This window comes from Leptonotus elevatus, chromosome 18, assembly GCF_054856555.1.
Source record: "Leptonotus elevatus isolate MCC_2025b chromosome 18, RoL_Lele_1.0, whole genome shotgun sequence".
Classification (NCBI taxonomy): domain Eukaryota; kingdom Metazoa; phylum Chordata; class Actinopteri; order Syngnathiformes; family Syngnathidae; genus Leptonotus; species Leptonotus elevatus.
Window position 1 is genome coordinate 6795532 of NC_141256.1, and position 22552 is coordinate 6818083.

At 39.2% G+C, this 22552-nt stretch overlaps 1 protein-coding gene across 1 annotated transcript; it reads left to right on the forward strand.

Annotated features, from left to right (window-relative positions):
- Positions 1-830: 830 nt before the first annotated feature.
- sptlc2b (serine palmitoyltransferase, long chain base subunit 2b) lies at positions 831-21212 on the forward strand. The gene is made up of 12 exons (XM_086061538.1): positions 831-1099; positions 4462-4656; positions 4785-4939; positions 6722-6870; positions 7813-7937; positions 9691-9784; positions 9901-10006; positions 10603-10822; positions 10953-11079; positions 15311-15446; positions 15521-15650; positions 17265-21212. Exons 1-12 carry the CDS (start codon positions 956-958, stop codon positions 17385-17387), a joined length of 1704 nt encoding a protein of 567 aa, XP_085917664.1. The 5' UTR covers positions 831-955; the 3' UTR covers positions 17388-21212.
- The last annotated feature ends 1340 nt before the right edge of the window (positions 21213-22552 follow it).

Genomic DNA, 22552 nt, shown 5'->3' on the forward strand with positions numbered 1-22552 from the left:
TACTAATTTTTACACATTGCTTTTGCAATTTGTATTGAAAAAATCAGATGACACTTACAGTAAATGAAAAATACTGTATACTGTTTTTTTCTTTTGTTGTTGTTGTTGTTGTACTTTTAGTACTTTCGGTATCCCACGTACTTGAAAGTTGGAATGTTGTGTAAATCACCCTCAGTCTACTCTTGGATTGCTGTATTGAGTCTATAGTAGATGTATGGATCATATTGACTCAACTAGTTGGCCAGCTCTGAACAGCACAACAATGCTCCGTGATTATTTATCTAATTTATTTATTTAATATTTTAGGTTTTTGTGACTGTATATCTCAGTATGTATGTCCTTCCAGTCAACATCACTGTTCATCACAATATAACATTCCTATCAACTTCCGATGACTCACCTTTGGGATAGCCTTGACCTTGTGTAACTGTCCTTCTCAGGTGAGAAATGATAATGGAGTCATCGGGAGGATTAGGTTGACGCCTACTCAAAGGTTATTATTGATCGTTTACTCGTTTTACAGGAGACGGTTGACAACCAAGACATAAAAAATAGAGTAAGAAAGTTCACTCTGTGTTCCCTGGAGTAGTCGCGGTAAAAAAAAAAAATCAAATGGTGAGTATGACTTCTAATGTTAAGGTTTTAATTTAAAATGTGAATACATATATATTTCACATTGTTTCATTGAATTTATGTTGACACCTGACTAAAAGGGTTGTATCGTTTTGTATGTGGTGGGCTCTTAATTTTAATAGACGATACTTGTAGGCGACCACGCGCATTAGCGAATGAGCGCGCGCCAGGGGCGTGTACTTCCGGCGTGCTGGTGAAGACGCAGCGCAGTGGGCGTAGAAGCGACCGTTTCTCTCGAGTTCATACATGACTTCCCGATTATCCGCACCCAAGTTGGGCTACTTCAATTTGTGATTCCTTCCGCCGCGGCGAGCCGACAGAGATGACGGAAAGCTCCGCCAACAAGCTCCTCAACGGAGACGCTTGTCGTCGGACCTCGAGTGGTCAAAAAGCCAGCAAAAATGGCTTCGTGAAGAACCACTGTCTGTTTCAGCAGCCGCAGAAGTATCGTCGCTCCGGGGAGAAGGTGAGGCCCGCCCGCCGCGGCCGTCAACTGTTCCGTGGAGAACGGCCCCGATATGTTTTACATATTGTAATATTACGAGTAGTTGTTAGTGTTAGTTAATTCACAGTTTGATTAGACGAGCCATTCCATCGCGATACTTACGTCACCCGGTGTTTATAAATAGATATTTATGAATCAAACCCAAGATGACATCAGACATCTTAGTTGTGTTTTACTATTTTCAAGATGGCCCGCGTTATTGGGCAGATTAGAGAAAGTTAATATTTTTCTTCGTGTCAACTGAGCCAAAAGGAGCATTGAAATGCGTTGATGAATTTGCCAAAACAAACACACACATTGACGCAAATGTTTTTTGTTTGTTTTTTGTCCATACAAAACATTAGCATGTGTGGCATAGTGTAGATTGAGTATTTCTACAGACTTGCCTTGTTCTTCATATATGTAGTCTATATAATCCTGTACAGTATTATAATTTGTGGCACCCATTTTCATTTTCTTTACAGTAATAAGTTATAACAGTAATATTTTTTGCATTCTAATTAATACTGTGTTTGAGGAATATAAATTAAGAATGAAAATCCACCGTTTTTACCAATCTCAAGGGACAGCCATTTTACCGCTTGTCGGCTGAAAATGACGTCACAGTTGCTTAGGACTCAAGTAATGACCAATCACGGCTCACCTGTTTTCTGAATTTGATCATGTGACGTTTGCAAGCTGACACGTGATTGGTCCTTACCTGCACCCTGAGTAACTGGTGTCATTTTCAATCAACAGCAAGTGACAAAATGGTTGCCCCTTGAGATGGATTTAAAAAAAAAAAGTGCTGTTTAGACTAGTGGGGCTGCATATAAAATTGTTGGGTTGACTTTGCTGTTAATAATCGAAAATTATTTGAATCCCATATTACTGATGTAAATGTAGGTTGTGTATGGTATAGGAAGTTTGGCTTTTCTATATAAACCTGGAGGGAGTCATCTACTCTAAATTAATTGAATGTTGTTGCATGCAGCACAGCTTTCTGTTTTTTTCAAAGAGTTATGGCTAATATTTTCACTTGCGAGCAGATGGATAGCTAGATAGATATTCATCCCGCGAGGGTAATTAAATGTTTCTGAGAACAAGTTCTTGTTAATTGTTTTCTAACAACGGCCCACGCCACCTGAAGGTCCAGTGTTGTTGTAATCTTACACTCTGTTGTTTTTTCTGTCCCGCAAGTGTCTTTGTGAAGTCAGACTGGTCTCTGTTTACCTTGCTTGGCTAATGAGAAAACGACGATCAGGGCCTGTTGTGTTAGGGAGTGAGTGTCTCCAGGGAGAGCAGAGCCAGCCTGCTTCCACATGACACTTAAACTGGGAGGAATGTCTCTGCGCCGTCAAGGGTGTGGTCGCTTCCACCATGGAATAGAAAACATAGTTTAGTAGTGGAGGTTGGGCATGCATGCCATGCGCGCCTTTTTGTATTCATTTGTTAGCGTTGTGTCCTATTGGACTTTACTATGAAAGTATTTGTAGAGGATTACATTCCATGCAAAAGCTTCAGTGCTGCATTTGTAATGTTTACACTGACAGACCACAACATTAGGTGTGTTTTGGTTGTGTATTGTATTGTGATATCAGCACAAGAGTTCTAAAAAGTTAGCAAAGATAATAAGGCTCAGTTTTATTGACACTGTGAGTTAGTCATTAAACCGTATTTATACTGCATGTTAATGGTTATTCTTATGTAGTTTACGGTCCTGTAGAACTGCACTGCATCATATTGTGGGCTGTTTTTCTGTGTTTAGAGAGTGCACAATTTGCATATACCTGCCATTTATTCACTCGGGAGTCTCATATAGAACCTAAAAGTGGGCAAATGTCATAACTTTCACTCAAAATGCCTTCCTGCTATCAGATAATTTGATGTATGACAAAATCAGCATCGCGATCATGGCTTAAATGTATTTACTTCCGATTAGCTGGGAAATCTGCCATGTGTGACATTTTATTCATTTAAGTGAGTGCAGATGTTTGGATTCCGGTTGGCATCAGTATGCAACAGCCTCTTGAACATTTTCCTGCATCTTCATTAAAGGGAAGGTCAGTGGTTTTAAATGATCACGCTCTGTAGTGCTCAGAGGTGTTTCTTGGAGAGATGCATGACTGGTCACATGAGGTGCTGCTAAGCTGCAGGCCACACTCTAATGCCCAATTCATGTGGAGTTGTGCGCCACTTAGTAGTTTTCTTAGGTTGTTTGAATTATTTAATAACATTTCGTATACAATTAATCATACTTCATTTAGAATATGTATTTCTATTTTTTTCATAATGTCTGTCCCTTGCTTTGTTTCCTAATATGACTCCATCATAGCTTTTAATACTACCAAACTTTTTTTCCTCGCACTTCACACTAGTAAAGTGTTTTGTTTTGTTTTCCAGGGCTGATGCCAATCACAGTATTGTTTCAGTTACTTGTTCGATCATTGTTTTCCAAAGTAAAAGCAAATGTTAGCAAATTTATTTTTATTAGGTAGTCAAGGAGGCTGATAACCGACATTTGGACCTGATATTCATTTCAGTAAAGGACAAAATGAGTTTCAAAATAAAAAATCAATTAAGCATGTTAAACAACTTTTCAAATTTTCAACATGTTGAAAGTTTTTCTTTTAATTTTAAGCATAGAGAAATAGACAGCTTTGTTTTAAAAATCTAACAAAAAGTACAGGGACCGAAATAAAAAATGAAAGAAATAAGTAGCTTGCAAAAATGTTCTAAAAGAAATAAAGTTTTCCAAAATTACCTGAAATGTTAAACTAAAATTGTTTTATTTTATTTTAATAACTTCTAACAAAAACATGAAGGGCAAGGAGTTCCCGCAGTCAGCAACTTCTCTATCCCTACTTCACACCTCATAGATTGACAGACAGATGGATAGATGGCCCTTTGTGGCTAGAAAGATTAGTGTTTCTAATCTCAACCCTGGTCGTCGGGGCACACTCACTATCCAGCCTGTTTTCCATGTCTCCCTATTCCAACGCAGCTGAGGATCGTTATCAGGCTTCTCCAGAGCTTGCTTAAATAAAGATACAATAACAGTGTTCTTTGACAAAAAAAAAAAAAAAAAGGTTTTCAAACTTTTCAGGCTCCAAGCTGCTGAACAGCTGACAGCTAGAACACCTCTGTTGTTGTCTGTTTATGGTTCTAAACGATCTTTGTTTTTTACGCTCCCGACTGTCTCCATCGGGAATACTTGAACAAGTCTAGGGGGGAGGAACCAGAGTTGCGTGACAGCCACTCTACTCCACCACAATTCCAAATTGTGCCGTAAAAAACGGAAGTCTGGGTATTGTAATAATGATAATGCTTGTTTTGTCCCCCAGAACCAACATGGCACACACAACTCGAGCCTGTACAAGAGGCCCTTTGTGGAATCGTTTGAGCAGACTCCTCTACTGGTGGCTGTGCTTACCTACGTGGGCTATGGCATCCTCACCATCTTTGGCTACCTCCGGGACTTTCTCCGCCACTGGAACATCGGGAAATGCACCATGGCCCGAGAGCGAGAAGAGCAAAAGGTTCATAAACAAATATTTAACATGTGATCGAAATGCATTCATGCTGGACAGTTCATCTGTCAGACAATTTTGGTTTGACTACAATCTATGGGCTGTGCATACCTTATTGGTACTCTTTTCATTGGTAGGATTTTGTTCCGCTCTATCAAGACTTTGAGAACTTTTACACCAGGAACTTGTACATGAGGATCCGAGACAACTGGAACCGACCCATCTGTAGTGTTCCTGGGGCAAAGATGGACCTGGTGGAGCGAGTTTCCCCCGATTACAACTGGACCTTCCAGTGAGTTAATATGAATGGTTTTGCGTAAAATTATAAAGCATCACACAACGTATTCATCTGTGATGTCGCATTACTAGTGGTGCAACGGATCATCATTGAACCTTGGTCGGTTCGGATCAGGCCCAATGGTTCGGATCGCGCAACTATCGATTGACGGGTGGGGGAAAACAAAACAAACAAAGCGTTACATTCAGACATGTGAAACATGCTCAACGTAACACGCCGCCTACGCTAAAGCTAACTTCAAAATCAAGTTTACCATATAATACATTGACGGCAATGCAAATAGCCTTAGTAGACTTTTACTTTGAAGTTGGCCCACGTCGTGGCGTGATGTCTAGCTTGACGTTTAGGATTTCTTTATTGTAGTTGATTGGCATTGTAGTTGCGACCAACATCAACACAACGCTATCCCGAACTCGTATACAATCGCTAATTTAGGACGCTAAGAAAACCACTAATTCGTTACGCCGTCATTGTATGATACGGCAGAGGTCTCCGAGATAAGTGGCTAGCAGCTAGCTGTTAGCATTACCAACGAGTGCCTGACTGGTAGCTGTAAATGTTAGTTGAATTCTTTTTCAATATTCTGGACCAAGGCTACTTTGTAATTCACTCTCCATATTTAAAGGATGGGAATGTGCCTTAAATTGCACTTTGAGGTATTTTCATTATTAAAAAAATGATAGATATAACTTTGTCTTCATTCATTTTATAAGACGCTTTTGCCCATTACAAGAAGAAAAAACATTCAACTCCAAATGTCAAACATAGCCATTTATATTTTAAGAATACAACTTTAAGCCATTAATACCTTGTTATTTTACACATGGACCATGTAAAAATAAGAATGTTTCTGCCTCATATTGCACTTAAAGTTGTGTTCCTAAATCCAAAACGGCTATATTGGACATTTTTTATTTAATTTAATTTTTTTATTTAATGAGAAAAAACGTTTTACAAAATAAATGAAAACACAAGATCTTAAACGGTTATATTAAGACACTTTGAGTTGATTTTGTTCGTTTTTTTTAATGGGGAAAAGCATTTTACATAATAAATGAAGACAAAGTACTATTTATCTCTCTTTTTCTTTTTTTTCTTTTTTTTTTGCTGATCCGAAAAACAATCCGATCCGTGACTCAAATCCGTGAGCCGATCCGAACTGTGACTTTTGTGATCCGTTGCACCACTACACATTACTCTGACATAATAAAACAGCCTGTTGTTTACTTTGGATACAGAAAGTGTATACGCCTAAGTTTGGTTAGGTTGTTATTTTATTGATCTCAAAGTTTTTGTGAAAAAACAAGAACATACAAAAAACACAGGGCAACAATTGTGTTTAGTGACAAGAATTGGTCTTATAGGTTGGAGTATGCTGTAAAAGCATGGCACTGCTTGACTATTTTTTTTGCACAAAAGTGCTCCATAAAACTTTCAGGTCGTTCTGGTAAACCCATAGTTAGTTGATTTGAATATGTGTGAACGTTTTGAAATTATCCTGTAACAATCTGATGTTTCAAAAGGGTGCGTTTACTTTCTCTTTCCATTGTATTTATCAAGATTGGAATGTTTAAAATATGCCTTGTGCTGAAGCGGAGTTTCCGCGAGATAAACTATTGCGTAATACCCCGCTACTGGATGACTGGGCCATTAAACAACACTGAACAGGAAATGTTTGCACAGCTATCGCAGCCTATATGGTCAAGTTAATTATTTTACCCTGACCCTGGGTCATTGTCCTCTGTCCCTGAGTCTCATTGTCTCGCTCTCCTTCAGGCACACGGGCAAATTGGTGAAGGACGTCATCAACATGGGCTCGTACAATTACCTCGGCTTTGCCGAGAACACTGGCGCTTGTGCTGACGCTGCTGTTGAGGTCACACAAAAGTATGGTGTGGGAGTGGGCAGCACTCGCTGTGAATTAGGTGAGAGAACTAGCAGACGAGGAACAGTGTCCATGATCTACATCTCATGTTTGTGTATCTAAAACAGAAAAAAAAATGCTCTATTACTTTATTATAGTTAGATTACCTAAAAAATTAAGACGTGCCAAATACATCTGTCCAGTTTTTAAGACTGAACGCTATTAGTGGTGCTTGTTGTTAGTGATAAAGCAAGATCTTAAAACTGATTTGATTAAACATCCTAATTCCAATTTTGGGACAAGGAAAAAGGGAGGGCAAAAAAAAGTCTCGCGATTTGATTCGATTCAGATTTTTGGGTCTGCGATTCGATTTCGATTCAAAATTATTTGATTGAAAATGATTTATGCTTAAATTTATTAGAAGTGCAAAGAATCATCATGATCTACTCCAGCGAGCTAATTAGTATTAGCTCGCTACTCGCAGCACTTTTATCACTCAAAAGAACGGCTATTCAAAACGCTTCAGGAATGTATATAGAGAAGCATTTTAACATTACTCGCCAGCATATGCTCTTCCTACGCTGCAAAAAAACAACAACTTTTATTGGAATAACTTGATTGTGACTTTTTCCTTCTACTCTCTAACAGTGTATCAGAACGCGCTGAACCACACTGCCCCTAAGTGGCCAAATCGGGTACAACATGAACAGCGTTCCCAATAAAGGCACACACAAACAAGGGCAAGACAGTATAAAATAATTCAAATAATAATATCGATTCTGAATTGTACTAAATGAGAATCGATTTTTTTTTTTTTTTTTGGCACACTCCTAGTAGCAACACAATGATGACGTAGATTTAACCAACTTGAAAACTTGCATGTGAGGGAGGTGGGTGCAGCCTAATGAGACCGACCCACTGTATATAAGCCATCATACAGTAGATGAGCAAAGCATTACATTTGAGAAGCTAAACAAAGCACATTTTGACTCTCCTGTTCCAGGGAACCTTGACATCCATGAGGAGTTGGAGCAGTTGGTTGCCAGGTTCCTCGGTGTTGAGTCAGCCATGACTTTTGGTATGGGCTTTGCCACAAATTCCATGAACATTCCTGCTCTTACCGGGAAGGTACGGAATTTCACTCTCTTCCTATTCTTATTTTGTTCTCCATCATCCTGGCTTACCACATTGTCCCCATAGTGTAATCTTAAGATGACAAATTTGCTTTTACGGAACTAACATGGCTTCCTGTTACTGTTTTGAAGTGAAAACAAGTGCTGAGCCAACACTGAATAACTCAGACTGTTCCAAGGCTCTCTCGTTTCCTGGTATTTCAAAATATTGAGTTCAGCTTGCCTTTGTTTGATAGCTCGCTGCCACTGCTGATCTAAACTCAAGGCAATCATATCACTTCTTACTTACTTTGATAGCCAGTGTTTGAACAGGAAGTAGAAAATGCAGCACGCGGAGTGAACAGTAGGTAGTGAAAGAGCCACAGCTCTTGGCAAGAAGCCTCATACATTCTTGACTGAGTCTAATCATGTTGCTGCATATTTTTCATTTATTCCCTCCCTTTTTCATAGCGCCATTTTGCGACTTGTCTTATTTCTTTATTGGCCTGCGTGACCCAGTGTCGTAGTAATGAGCAAATGAGGACATTGCAATATGCCCCCAAGTATATTTCAGAGACGTTCCAGTTCATGTATTGGGAGAATAAAATATTGTATGCCAAGTCATTGCTCAATACCAAAATCTCCACAGTGTGACATTGTGTAGTCTTAGGTTTGTCCTTCCAAATATTGTTGTGCAAATACTGTGTGTGTGATGGCTGGACATAATAATACAAACTTAATAACGATGCATATGTCTTATTTTCCCACCTTTGACCTGAAGCCTCTGTTGTGCTCAAGGGTGTGTCATTCGGTTTAAACTTGTTGAGGCTGTTCATTAAAACCTTATTTGGCTGCTATGCGATGTTCATTGTATTTACAACTGTTTCTGGACTATAAGCCGCTACTTTTTTTCACTTTCATTCGACCCTGCGTCTAATATAAAGGCGTGGCTTATCCATCAGATCACAAGGGGGCGCAATATAAAGGAAGTGCAAGAGCATCAGCCAGAGCAAAACAAACCAAGTGAGCCGTACAGTAGGAGAGACAGAACGAGAACGAGACAATTTGCGCCCTCATTAAGGAAAATAAAGTAGTGGGAACCACCGATGAGGTAAAATTAGAAACACCTGTGGCTTACTTGTATAACAAACTTGTGTATTCCCCAAATTTTGCTAGCGCGGCTTGTAGTCAGGGTCGCCTTATAGTCCAGAAATTACTCTACTGATTCATTTGGGGGGGGGGGGGGGCTTTCAGTACCCAAAAATGATGCCAGTGGCAGGCAGCCTACTTAGCCCCAAGTACAACCTGAGTAGCCCACTGATCTGTTCTAAAAAATAGCTCACCAGAGATGGGACACTGTGACTTACTAAGAAGAATTAAGACAGAAGAGGAATGTTAACGTTTATTTATTTAAACACAATATAGTACCGGTACATGTTTCTTGGTGTGTCAAATATTCTCTATTTTGTTTTTAAAAAATCATTAGTGTTCAATGGGGAAAAAAATGTTATTCAGAATAATAAAAGGTTATTTTTAGAGCTGTAATTATGATACCGTGATCCCACAATATTTTTGCTCACGATTGTCATACCATCACAATCTAATAGAGGCATTCTCTGACATTTCGCACCTCAAGTTTGTAATGAGGCAATGCAATGATATACAGTTATTGTGTCTGATTACATTTAATTTGACTTTTTATTCCCCCCCCCGCCCCCTTGCAACTTCTCTGAATTCACTTTGAACATTTTCCCATTGTCTCGTTCTAGGGGTGTCTCATCTTAAGCGATGAGCTGAATCATGCATCACTAGTGCTGGGTGCCCGTCTTGCCGGCTCAACGATTCGGGTTTTCAAACACAACAGTAGGTGACCTATAGTAACCTTTTACATAGATGTTGACAGTGGTAACCCATAGCAAATGATCACATCATCTGCTTGAGCATTTCAAATGAACCAAATGCTCTTGCCTTTGCTGCAGACATGCAAAGCCTTGAGAAACTCCTGCGAGACGCCATCGTTCACGGACAGCCAAGGACCCATCGGCCATGGAGAAAAATCCTCATTTTGGTGGAGGGCATTTACAGGTAAGAATCATAATACTTAGCATATACGTATCTAAACGCAGACATTTCAGTTTGTGTGAGTTCTTGGCTACTTTTCTACAAATCAAGCTGAACTAGAGCTACATACCGGTAATACTGTTAAGCTATATGTTTTACTTAAATAGCTGCCTGCCTGGCTTTCTGAGTTTATCCACATTTTCCTCTCAGATGCCACGTTTCTTTTTGTCAAAGCATAAAATCTACAGCAGTTTGGAATTGTTCCCACTGCCCTTGAAGTGCATTTACCGTAAAGCTAATCAGTCATGGGAGATCAATACCCTTACCAAACAACCAGTACAACTTAATCAATGTCGTTTTACTAATGCAATGTTAATGGGGTCTAACGTGCACGGGGCCACACTCGGATCGTTAAAATAGACAGTGCTTATGCATAAAAGGTGACCAAAGTTAAAACTGCGGTATGCACCATTAATCCAAATTAATGTTATTTACATTTTGGGTGTCATTTCTAGTGTAAATTCTTCCATGTGGAGATTTGTCTATTTGAAATGGAAGTAGAATGATAAAATCACTTCTTCTTCTTTTTTTTAACTGTACTTTACCTTCTCGTCCCAAAGCATGGAGGGTTCCATTGTGCGTCTGCCAGAGGTCATCGCCCTGAAGAAGCGCTACAAGGCATACGTGTATCTGGATGAGGCCCATAGTATTGGCGCCTTGGGGCCTAATGGCAAAGGAGTGGTGGACTACTTTGGCCTCAATCCCACTGATGTAGACGTCATGATGGGAACGTTCACCAAAAGCTTTGGCAGCGCCGGCGGTTACATCGGAGGCAAAAAGGTTAGCAGGCACCAGCAAATAATATATTTCTAATAAGACCAATGAAAACGTGTGCATATTAAAACAAAATAAGCTGTGTTGATTCCACAAGATTTGTGTATGTTCTAAATATTTATAAATCATCTGTTAGGAGCTGATTGATTACCTGCGACAAAGCTCTCACAGCGCCGTGTACGCCACCTCCATGCCTCCACCCGTGGCCCAGCAAATCATCACCTCAATGAAAATCATCATGGGAGAGGATGGGACCACACTGGGTAGGTTCTTAATTGCTTCACGCTATTCTGTGCTTGGTTGCTTGCTACATGGTTGGGTGATGAGTTAGAGCACAAATAACAGACGTGTAATATGTGGATTTGCATACCAACCTGATTTGAATTTAATCGAGAGCCTGTGTAGACCATGCATCTTCTTGATTTTGATTCAGTTTAGTGTTTTGCGTGCGAAAGTTTTGCCACGCCAAAGACAATTCAACACAGAAATGTATGACGCTTGGGCCATAGAGATCCGGACGTTGACATCACGCGTCCCAAAATGGGCGTTAGCGCAGCCATTTTGGCAGAATAGAAAACGCGTCTACCACCTTGAGTAAATAGCAAACGCCACACTTTAACAATGATTGACAGAGGTTGTGGCCCAGCTGCCACAACGAAACAAAAAATAAGGATCGAGCATTCTCCAGGCTACCAAAAGAAGAACCAATGCGTAGCCAATGGAGCACAGCAGCCATAAAATGACAAGACGGAGGATTTGGGATCCTCCTCATTGCTTGTGTAGAGATCACTTCATATCAGGCGAGTCAATTACTGAATCAATCAGTCGTGGAGCTGTAGCTCGATTGTATAGTTATTAAATGAAGGCGAAAGACGCAAAATGTGGGGGAAATAATCTGTTTTGTGTGTTTGTGCTGCTACGGTTTCATAGATATTACACAGTTGAATTTAGTAACTGAACAACACCTTAAAGAAGACTTTTTACGGCATAAATGACGGTGGCCTAATTAACAGATGCTAAGTTGCTAACGTAGCTACCTAAATAACACTGCAAGACTTGCGCAAAACTGCTAACTTTGATGGCATTTTGACCACAAGAGGAAATAAATCCGGATTGTGCAAATTTATAAAGCCTTTGTATGATCAGATTTGAAAGCACTCACCCGATGTAAGAGAGGGGGTAATTCCACATAGCAGCGTCGCCGAGTTGAGAAAAAAAGAAGAAGCACTCCTGCCATTTCATCGGCAATCCAAAATGTCCACCTCGCGCATGTATATCATGTCCTTTTTTATCAAAGTGACTGTCAATGCTCTTGGGCGCAAAGTTGACGGATAAACACTAGTTGTATCCCTCTTCGTCATTGTAGTCCATTAACGCGGCGCGGCTACTGTCCTGCCACGGGGGCGTGTACAGAGAAATAGTCACGTGACGTCCGGATCTCTATTGTCAACTGAAAGGAGAAAAACATCCTCACAGCTAATTGTACTTGCATGGCAGGGTGAGTAATGTAGGCACTAGTCTGCTAGTTTATTTAGCTTCTTGTGAAATAAGAGGGAACTGAGAATCGCGGCGAATTGTTGTGACGAAGATCTCTGTGGGACCACATTGTAGGACTACAGAAATGCCTACTAAATTGCCACGATAACTTACCAGATAGGAAATAAGCTCGGCAGGCTTCTCCTGTCTTTCTGAAATGTCTTGTTTCCTCTTGGAATTGAGAAAATGTAAACTCCTTTCTACTCCGATTTGTACACTTGTGCATACAACAGCTAGTAATGTTGACAGTGTTTGAAACTATTTAAACGAAAAAAATCTTCACAGCCACACATGTATGTCTTCCATTGTTTTGTGTCAATGATGCACGCTCAACTTTTGGATAAGTAAACCACTTGTAGGTGGTACTTTCCATACAACTGTGATGCTGTATTTGACCACTAGATGTCAGTAGAACTTAGCATGTGTCCGGCTTCTAATCACCATCATCACTGTGGTGACCTTTATCATGATGATCATGTTTTTTGGAGTACTTTTTTTTTTTTTTTTTTACCTCTGAACTCCAAGCGACACTTTTCCGCATACCTCCATATGCAATAAGATGGTCAAGTTTACTTACTGGCTCTCAATAAAGGAATGAATGTGTATACTGTATTGTGCTTTGTTCTCTAATCTCTGAGGAAAAAACCCTTAAAAAAATATTCAGAAAAACCGCGAGGAAAAAAAATATTCAACAGAAAAAAATACTCAAAAAAACATGGGGAAAAATATTCAATAAAACCGAAGAAAAAAAACTAAAACAAAAAAAATTGTCAGGAAAACAGGACTTTTTTTCCAAGTGAATGCAATACGCTTCCGTAATTCCAGGAGTAGTATGTTTAAGCTTTTTTTTCTCGTCAATTACATGTTGATCTGATGCACCTTAGTAAGGCAGTAGTATAGTAAAATAGGTCTTCCTAAGTTCCTTTATTGTTTTCAGATGTTTGCGCTTTTGACTTCATGCTGTGGGTACATAGCAGCATGGTGCAGAGGGCCTGGTGATTTGAATAGATCAAGCTCAGTTGGAGTCCCTACATACACAAATAAAGCGATAAATCTTATTTCAGGGAGGTGCCCGGGTCCCTTTTTGACAGTTTATCTATACGTCTCACTTAAGACGTCCACTTCCTGATTGCTCTTTACAATATAATCTACATATAAAATAACCATGACTTGCATGCTTCTCAAGTCATGTAGCTGTAGCTCCATCTGCTGGATCTGGTTGGTCACTGGGCTGATCAGACCCCACATGCAAGTAGGCTGTAACAGTGAAAACTGAAAATGTATTTGTTTCATTTGGATCCGCATCAAGAGTACTATTCTAATAATAAAATTAAATGTGTCATAGAAAGTGGCTGTGTAGTTTTTACATAATCCAGCCTTTATGCTTGGCAGAGGTAATAAACACCTGAACCCTTTTCACTGACCTGCCTATCACAACGTCATCTGTTCTGACGATTGCCAGACTAGCTGAGCTGGCTCGAGTTTTCCTTGTGGAAGAATTACAATGACAGCCTGATATGTTGCAGGCCTGTCACCTGTTTCAAGTCTTTGAAGATCCAGACACGAATGCAGTGTTGGAGCTGTTTGATAGCTACAGCGTTTTCACCAACAGCTAGTCATGCTTTCCTGCATCAAATCACATCAGTCGAATGTAAGGATGGGGCACTGGAGGCATGAGATGTGAATATGGGGGGGGGAAATAATGCTAAACACAACTTTCAGATTTTTACAAGCAGTGCATTGAGTTCAATGTCGTTTATTCTTGTGAAAAACAAAAAAGTATAATTTCAGACTAGTTGTTTGTCATGGTGCTTTGAAGTTGGTGTTATGCAATGTTTTTCCTACTCAGGCAGACAGATGTATGTTGCTGCTGGCACATTGTACCGTTTGTTTGGCTCAGATGCTATCTCAGGGGGCATGGCCTGAGGACACTGAGCGAATCCACACTGTGCATCAGGCAGACATGAGAGGTTTGATGCCTGTTTGACTTCACCTCCACTGACCTCCATCTTAATGATTTCTGGCTGTCTTCAAAGGCAAACGCTGCAGACAAAATTACACGTGTGCTTTAAAAATAAATATATGATAATGGACTTGTTCTGCAATTTGAAGAGGCGGTGGGGGCGTTTGCATTAAGCGTGCATGCTTTTTAATCACTTGATCATTTTTGTGAAACTTGATCAATAGCTACAAATACTGGAGATGTGTCCAACATACACATTTCCCACCTGCATCACTTTTTTCCACTTATTCTTGCTGATTCCGCCATAAGATGGATGGAATGTACCAGTGATGGTTTTTAGATCAATATCTGAAAGGTTGGAAAAATGTTCACAAAAACAGCCGAAGCCAGGGGATCACTTCATAAGAATTTAATTATGCAATGGACACATGGTTACAAAAAAAAGTATGTGCTTGGACATACTTGGACGCCCTGCGAACAACTGTTCCATACTAATGTCGTGTTTAGCAAGGTAGAAGTTTCTGCGCTTTGTACTTGTGTAACTAAGCTATGCTGCTTGTTAGTTAGCTTAGTTGCATGTGAGAACAAAGGTTATTTCAATTACCGGAAACAATTTAAATCAAATAAAACTGAAAATGCTTTGCTCTCCTTTTTTAGTTCATGTGAAAGAAATATTTATATAAAATATATATATATATACTATGCAGTACAACCGGGTTTAATACTTTTCAACAGGAATTCAAGCTACAAATACTCTTTAAAAGTTGCCATCTTGGCAAACAAGATACGGAAAGTGAGACTGTTTTTGTTTTTTTAAATCTTATACACAAGAAATACTCAACTAAAATAAAGCATTTTTGGAAAAAAAACCTAACAAACACACTCTGAGAATTGAAACAAACAGAATTTTAAAAAACAAACTCAAAATGAAATAAAAATGAACTATAATGAAAATTCTCAAACTATTCTGAAATATGTCTGCCCGTCCTCTCCAGGCAAGGACCGCCTCCGCCAGCTGTCCGAGAACATAACCTACTTCCGCAGGAAACTTCGTGAGATGGGCGTCATCATCTATGGCAACAGCGACTCGCCTGTCGTACCCGTGATGCTCTACATGCCTGCCAAAATTGGGTTAGTAATTCCAGTTTTAGTTCTCATTATTTGCATACAAAGGCACGTTGAGTAATCTTCTTTTTGCATTTTAGGGCATTTGGCCGAGAGATGTTACGGCGGAACATCGGCACGGTGGGCGTTGGCTTCCCGGCCACTCCCATCATCGAATCACGAGCGCGTTTCTGCATTTCGGCCTCACACACTCGGGATATGCTCGACACAGTAAGTCCTCCATTACAGCCAAACTCTATCAGCAGTCTTCAAGGCTGTGTGACACTTTTGAACCATCTGCGATAGACACGCACCCACGGAACAAAATGGCCTGGAGTCCATGACTTGCTTCATATTCCAAATACCAATTTCTCTGAATTTGATAAGAAAAAAATACTGGTCCTGTCACCAACATGAAACACTAATGCCACCCAGTGGCAGACAATTACCACAATACAAATCAGACTCAGTTTAGTATATGCTTTTAATTGTAAAAATAAATACTGTATCAATGAACTCAAATATACAACCTTGTTTGTATTTGGTAACCATATTTGTCCACTTTTATGTTAACATGTATGAAAAACTTGAAAAAATATTTTATTGTACATTTAGAACAACATATGTGAATAATAACTATGGAAATCATTCAATTTCTATTTTAAAAAACTAATGTTAACTAAAATAAACTGTTTATGCGTATCTCATTTGCTCCCAAAAACGTATAAATACGTTTTATTTCAAATATTACTATGCTCTCAAAGACGTATTTATGTTTTTTGTTTATGCTAGAGCATACAGAAGGCTTTGATGCAGCCTCAGAACTGACGAGAATGCTTGAAGCAATGGTAGTTATTACAAAAATGACCAAAAGGTGACAGCAGAGTATAAGAGATCAACCAGGGCCATGTTGCAAACAGCTATACCCCCCACTGTTTTAAACAGATTTGTGAATAATGGTGAAACTTAGCTATATTCTAATGCTAATTGCTGCAAATCGGAAACGGATACAAATATAGTTTGTTTTCTGATGAGAGAAGAGACTCTAATCTTTCTTTTGGTAGGTTCCGTGTTTTTAAAGCAAGAGAACACAATATTCTGTGGGCCTTGCAAAATCAGTCCAGTAAAATAGCCGGGAGCGAGCGAAGGGCGTAGCTTCAGTGAAAATGGCTGGGAGTGAATGAGGTATATATCCTGTATATATTGATGTATGTCAGTGTTACAATAACACAGTTAAGTGTTGTTTTTAATCAAGGAAATGCGCTCGGTTCACATTGGATTGAGCGGCCCTGTTGGATAGTAAGGACTCCCATTGTGACTTTTTATTTTAATAGCACTTGGAAGCTGTCTGTCGGTATTACAGTGAGGCTTTTTTATGAGCTGCTGTGTCTGTCCAAAAGCACTTCATTCATCTTATTGTTGCACACGTCAACACTATTTGTAAAAGTCAATTTAAAGGGCATCCCAAAGCCTTTGTAGAGCACTTGGAGGAGCCGCTTTTTCCGTCTTTGGAAAACCCGGGTCTAACCGTTTCTCAAGCCATGGAATCGGGGGGGGGGGGGGGGGGGGGTCAGGGGGAAGGTAAATTGTTTCCAGGTGTTTTGGAGTGTTGCAATGTCGATTCCTTTACTGCGGAAAGAAGTGCAGGAGTTTCTGTTCTTTGCCTTCGCAACACTGACATGAGGCTCGTCACTGTGGCATCGCTTCCAAAGTTCACACCTGTTTATTAGTGGCGTTTTACTGTCCGCCTCGCTTTTATCGCTTACGATTTTTCACAGGCCGTTTAAGTTCTGGCTTGTCCCCTTTGCAGTGTGAATGATAGCATTGCCTGTGATGTCTTGCCAGGTATTGGAGGCCATGAATGAAGTGGGCGACCTGCTGCAGCTGAAGTACTCCAGACTTGGACAGTCTCCTCCTCCTCCTCCTCCCATCAGGTGGACATCTGAGGAAAGCCAGCTGCGGGACTGAGCCGCACAAAATGTTTTCTGCTTCCAAATCCATCCACATATACATTGCTGCTCAAACGTATTTCATGGGTGCAAAAGTATGTGAACCTCTCACTTAATCAGACATTGCACCTCCTTTTGCAATGAGAACTTCATCCAAACACTTTCTTTAGTGACTAATCAGTCGTTCACATCTACTTTGGGGGGATTTTTGCCACTCTTCCTTGCAAAATGCAGCCAGTTGAGACAGGTTGGATGGGCGTCTAGCATAAACTGCCCGCTTCAGGTCCCGCCACAGTATTTTAAAATAATTTAAGTCCGGATTTTGACTGGGCACATTCAGAACATGAATCTTGTTGTCCTTGGTTGAATTGCTGGAATGCTTTGGATTATTGTCATGTTGCATGATCCATCTTCTACCAGGCTGTAACTTCACAAAGGACGGCTTCATGTTATGTTCCAGGATTTCACGATATTCCTCTGAGTTCATGATTCTCTGGATTATGTGGAGTTGTCCAGGTCCTGAGGACGAAAAGCCAGCCCAGAACTTAACATTCTCACCCCCATGTATCACTGTAGGGAGAAGGTTCTTTTGCTGGTATGCAGTGTTGACTTTTCACCAAACATGACGGTTTTAGTTGTGACCAAACAGTTCAATTTAGGACTCATCTGTCCACAGAAGGGACTTCCAAAAAGCTTCAGGTTTGTCCAGGTACTCTCCGGCAAAGTTGAGATGGGCAGCTTTGATCTTTTTTTGTGAGCAGAGGCTTCTTTCTACCGAGCAAGCCTTCCATGAAAGCCTTGTCGATTTGACTTTTCTTCTGATTGTTGAAGCATGCACGTGTCCCAGATGCAGCAAAAGAGGTCTGCAAATCCCTCGATGTGATGCACAGGTTGGCTTTCACCTGAATTATCATTTTTCTTGTGGTTCTTGCTGATATTTTAGAAGGTCATCCATCCACTTCTAGGCAGGATTGTAGTAATTGTCAGTGTTCTCTAGTTGCATGATGATCTGCTTCACAATGGAATGATGAAGCTAAAAAAAATGTTGATGACTTTCCCTAGACAGATGTGCTGTCACTACCCACTTCCTGAGGTCCCCTGAGATTTCTCTTCCTCTCAGCACGACTGACCTTTATGGGTTCACCTGGGTGAGACTAAAGTGACGTGTTTTTTTTCTCCGTTTCAGTCAGTGATGCACAATTTCATCCGCCCATTTCAGTAGTTAGTTTAGCTACCAATGTGTCCTACCTGATCCTACTTGACTGCTTGTTTTAAGCAATGCAGTTCAGGGTTCGCTTTCTTTTGCACCTACATGAATTGGCCCAAAAGTTTTGGCTACACAATAGATTTTTTTTTTTTAAAGAACAAAGCATTGAATTGATAAATCTATACCTGTTAATTCATATAAAATGTAATGGTTCTGATTGAACAACAAAATAAAGTTGAAACAATTAGAAAATCCAAATTGCTCAAGAGGTTCACAAACGTTTGAGCAGCACTGTATATACATACACGCGCACACACAGGTGTGATAACGCTCTATTGGCCTTCCAGTTTTACTTATGCACCACTTCTCCTTACCTCTTCTCACCACACTTCAAACCTCATTGGATTCACCAGAGGTGGATATAAAAAGTATGTACACCCCTGGTCAAATGCCAGGTTTTGTGATCATATAAATAATCACATAATAATAAATTAATGTATACAAATATGGCACTAAGACAAATGCGGAAGAGGATTAGGGCCAGTGAAGAGGGGAAAAAAAAGGTTGGCAGCATTCTGACTTTATTCTCAGAATTCTGACTTTGACTCCCCCCCACACAATTCATAGCTCTACGTCACAGACAGAATTCTCACTTTAAAGTGATAAAGTCAGAATTCTGAGATTAATATCAGAATTCTCACTTACCCTCACAATTCATAGCTCTACGTCACAAAGTCAGAATTCTGAGATTAAAGTTATAATGTGAGAATTCAGAGATTAAAGTCAGAATTGTCATGTTAAAATCCGAATTCTGAGAATAAAGTGAGAATCCTGCCAACCCTTTTTATTATCTCTTCACTGGCCCTAATCCTCTTCCGTAGACAAATCATTTCAAAACCTAAAAACAGTTCTGAAATGATTTTTTTTTATTACATTTTTTATATATCACAAAAGTCTGGCATTAGAACAGGAGTGTATATCTTTTTTTTTTGTTTGTTTAATATATATATCAACTGTACCTTCAGAGTCCTGAAACATTTTTAATTCTGTCAACTTGCTCGTCAAAAGGAGAAGACCAACGAGATGTTGGTCTTGTACATCCTTTTCTGCGTCTATATTGAAAGTTTGGACCCTTGACTGGATGAAGACATTCGATTTCATTCCCTTGAGCACATTGAATGTGTACGCTTTGTTAGTGCAATAGTAACCACAATGGATTTCTTCGGGATTTAAACACCTGGAGCGAAGTATGCCATTAGACATTACTTGTGCACTTAAAAAAAAAAGAAGAAGTCCTAATTAAAATTGTAGCAGTTGCTATGATGAACACAATAGCAAAATGTAATGTATGTAAATATTTTTCACACCCCGAACCTTTAACACATATCACAGGAGTAACATACAATAAGTGTGTTGTCCATATGTATTATGTGTGTCATCACATGCCTCACCCGCAAAAATCACTTGAACCTTCATCATAGTGTACAATATTAGCTTATTTCCCTGACCAAAGCAAACGTATATATAGATATATATATATATATATATTTCTACATTTCTCTTTAAATGTAAAGCAAATGTTCCAAAAGAAAACAAAGATCCCGGAAAGAAAGACTACAGAATATTTTTTACTGCTTCTTTTCTAGAACTATTTTGCAGCCTTGTTTACTCTTTTACACCTACTCTCTAAAACATGTCCATTGGTTTCTTGTCTTTTTTTTTTTAACCCCTTCAGTTATCCTCTTCATTGTACATTTGAACTGTATGTATGACGATACGGCCCTCACACTTATCTGATGTACAGCTTTTATTTATTGAAAACATTTGTCTTGTCTTTCAGCTGTCTGTCTTTTGTGAGAAATGTAATTGTTATCTGAAAGGCAGCTTCACATGTATCCCCATGGGTGTGCACATTTTAAATAACCGTTTCAATTTGACTTCAGTGCTCGCGCTACTGACAGGCATTGCAAATTAAATGCACATATGATGTAGTCACTGAAATATGCAGGAGTATGTCAGATGTTTGTTTTTTTCTTAACTGTGATTGTTTTTTTAAAATGGCATTCCAATTCGATCCGCCTCTGCTGCACTGTTAAAAGTTGTCTGTGTGCAAATATTCTGCTTGCGTGTGTTTTATACAGGCCATTTTATTAATTTTGTGACCATTCCTGTCATATCAATCATGCTGATCTCACACACCTGTTTTTGTATCCCATCAATGCACCATTTGTTTACTAGAACAACTGGAAAACTCTTGTGTTGTATGCCAGTCTTTGTCACAGAAAACGGCACGGAGAACCACTCAAGTGATGCGTTGCCATCCGTTGGCCCGTTGGCAGAATGTTCACTGTTTATGGAGAGAAATTTCCAATGCATTTGCAAACGGCAACATGTGTCTTCCTCAGAGCCAGGTTTTCCGTCAAATACAGAAACACGACTGCTTACACTTCAATATGTTTGACCGCAACACCACATGTGAACTGACCTATGGAGATTAATGACACTTTCTTTGTCTGTTACTTACCCCACTGAAATTGTATTTGATTTGAATTTTAAACCATATGGAGCAGATTGTAAAGCCATGATGTTTTGTTGATCATGCTGTTCTAAACGGATTAAATAACTTCTTTTTATCAACTTTTGGAATAAGCTGTGTTGTTACAGAAAATACACCGTGCTATATTAGCATGTGCTCCATTCAGAATGATGCTACACGCCTGGAAGAAAAATAATGAATGAATTACACGACACACTTTAAAACACCACTAGGTGACAGTATCAGTCAGACAAACTGCAAACCTCTTCCTGTTCCTTCATCATTTGTCAAAGGGTGAGTAGCTGGTTTTTAGACATCGCTGTTGTGTGGCTAGAGCGTGTGGGGTACACATGTGAGTGGGAATACTATTATTTATTAATTTTATTGCATAACATTTCAAATCAACTAAGATTTTTTTTATTTTATTCATATCTCAGATTTTCTTAAAATGTTGAAGTTGGAAAAGAAAGGGATAACATAAACACTTCTTCTAAATGTATTTATTGAAGAGATGTAGGCTAACAAACCTTTGGCTAATCATCCTGCTCAACTTTAAAATCTATATCATTGAAACTACATTAATAAAAGAAACAAGTTTTGAATTTTACGAAAGCTAGGCTAATGCTAAAAAAAAGGAAAAATTTCCCCCATAATACCTTTGCTTGTGTGTGTTGTTTTTTACACTAACGATTTAATAATGCAGAAACATTCATTTCCTATAAATAATGTTAACTAACTTAATTTTTAATGTTGGTGAGCTTTGTCCTATCCAGTTATATGGGATTTTTTTTTAAGCATTAAGCTATTAAAAAATATATATATATATTTTTAGCATTTGTATGTTTCTCCATTACCAGTACGTTTGAGCAACATTGCTCAGTCAAAACAGTTTACTCCACATTGGCAAATTCGCACTTCCATAAAATTTGAATTTAGCCTCACTCCCTTCTCCAATCCAATCAACTATCGGAACCAAGAAGGAGCAATCTGTCATAAACTGACCATTTTTATGGCGGGTACTTGGAGGAGAAAGTGGAAGAAACCATTTTTCCTTGCAAAAATGGTCTTTCTTTACCACAGTGACAGTTATGAAGGGAAATGTTAATTGTTTAATTGTAACAACTAAGTTGCATTTTGCATACTTAAAAAAGTTATACAGTATATGCAACTAATTTATTAGTAGAAAATGTCATTCTTAGTATATGCTGCGGGCCACAAATGCCCCCCAAGCCATAGTTTGTATACCATTACAATAACTGCACTGTAATTTCCGTCACAAAAATTAGGATACTTTATGTTCTCTCTTCTTTTAAATTTACACTGTGATATACACCATACATTGCCACCATCTAGTGTCTGAGAGTGTAATTACACCCAAAATTAAAGTCTAAATCTAGTTGAAATGTAAAACAAAAATCCACAAAATAACGGAACCTTGAAC

Excerpts from the sequence above, each read along its gene's own strand:
- sptlc2b (XM_086061538.1), top strand. The coding sequence starts at position 956 with ATGACGGAAAGCTCCGCCAACAAGCTCCTCAACGGAGACGCTTGTCGT. Across the intron at positions 7,938-9,690 it reads TTCCTGCTCTTACCGGGAAG|GGGTGTCTCATCTTAAGCGA; the intron begins GTACGGAATTTC and ends GTCTCGTTCTAG. Across the intron at positions 15,651-17,264 it reads CTCGGGATATGCTCGACACA|GTATTGGAGGCCATGAATGA; the intron begins GTAAGTCCTCCA and ends ATGTCTTGCCAG.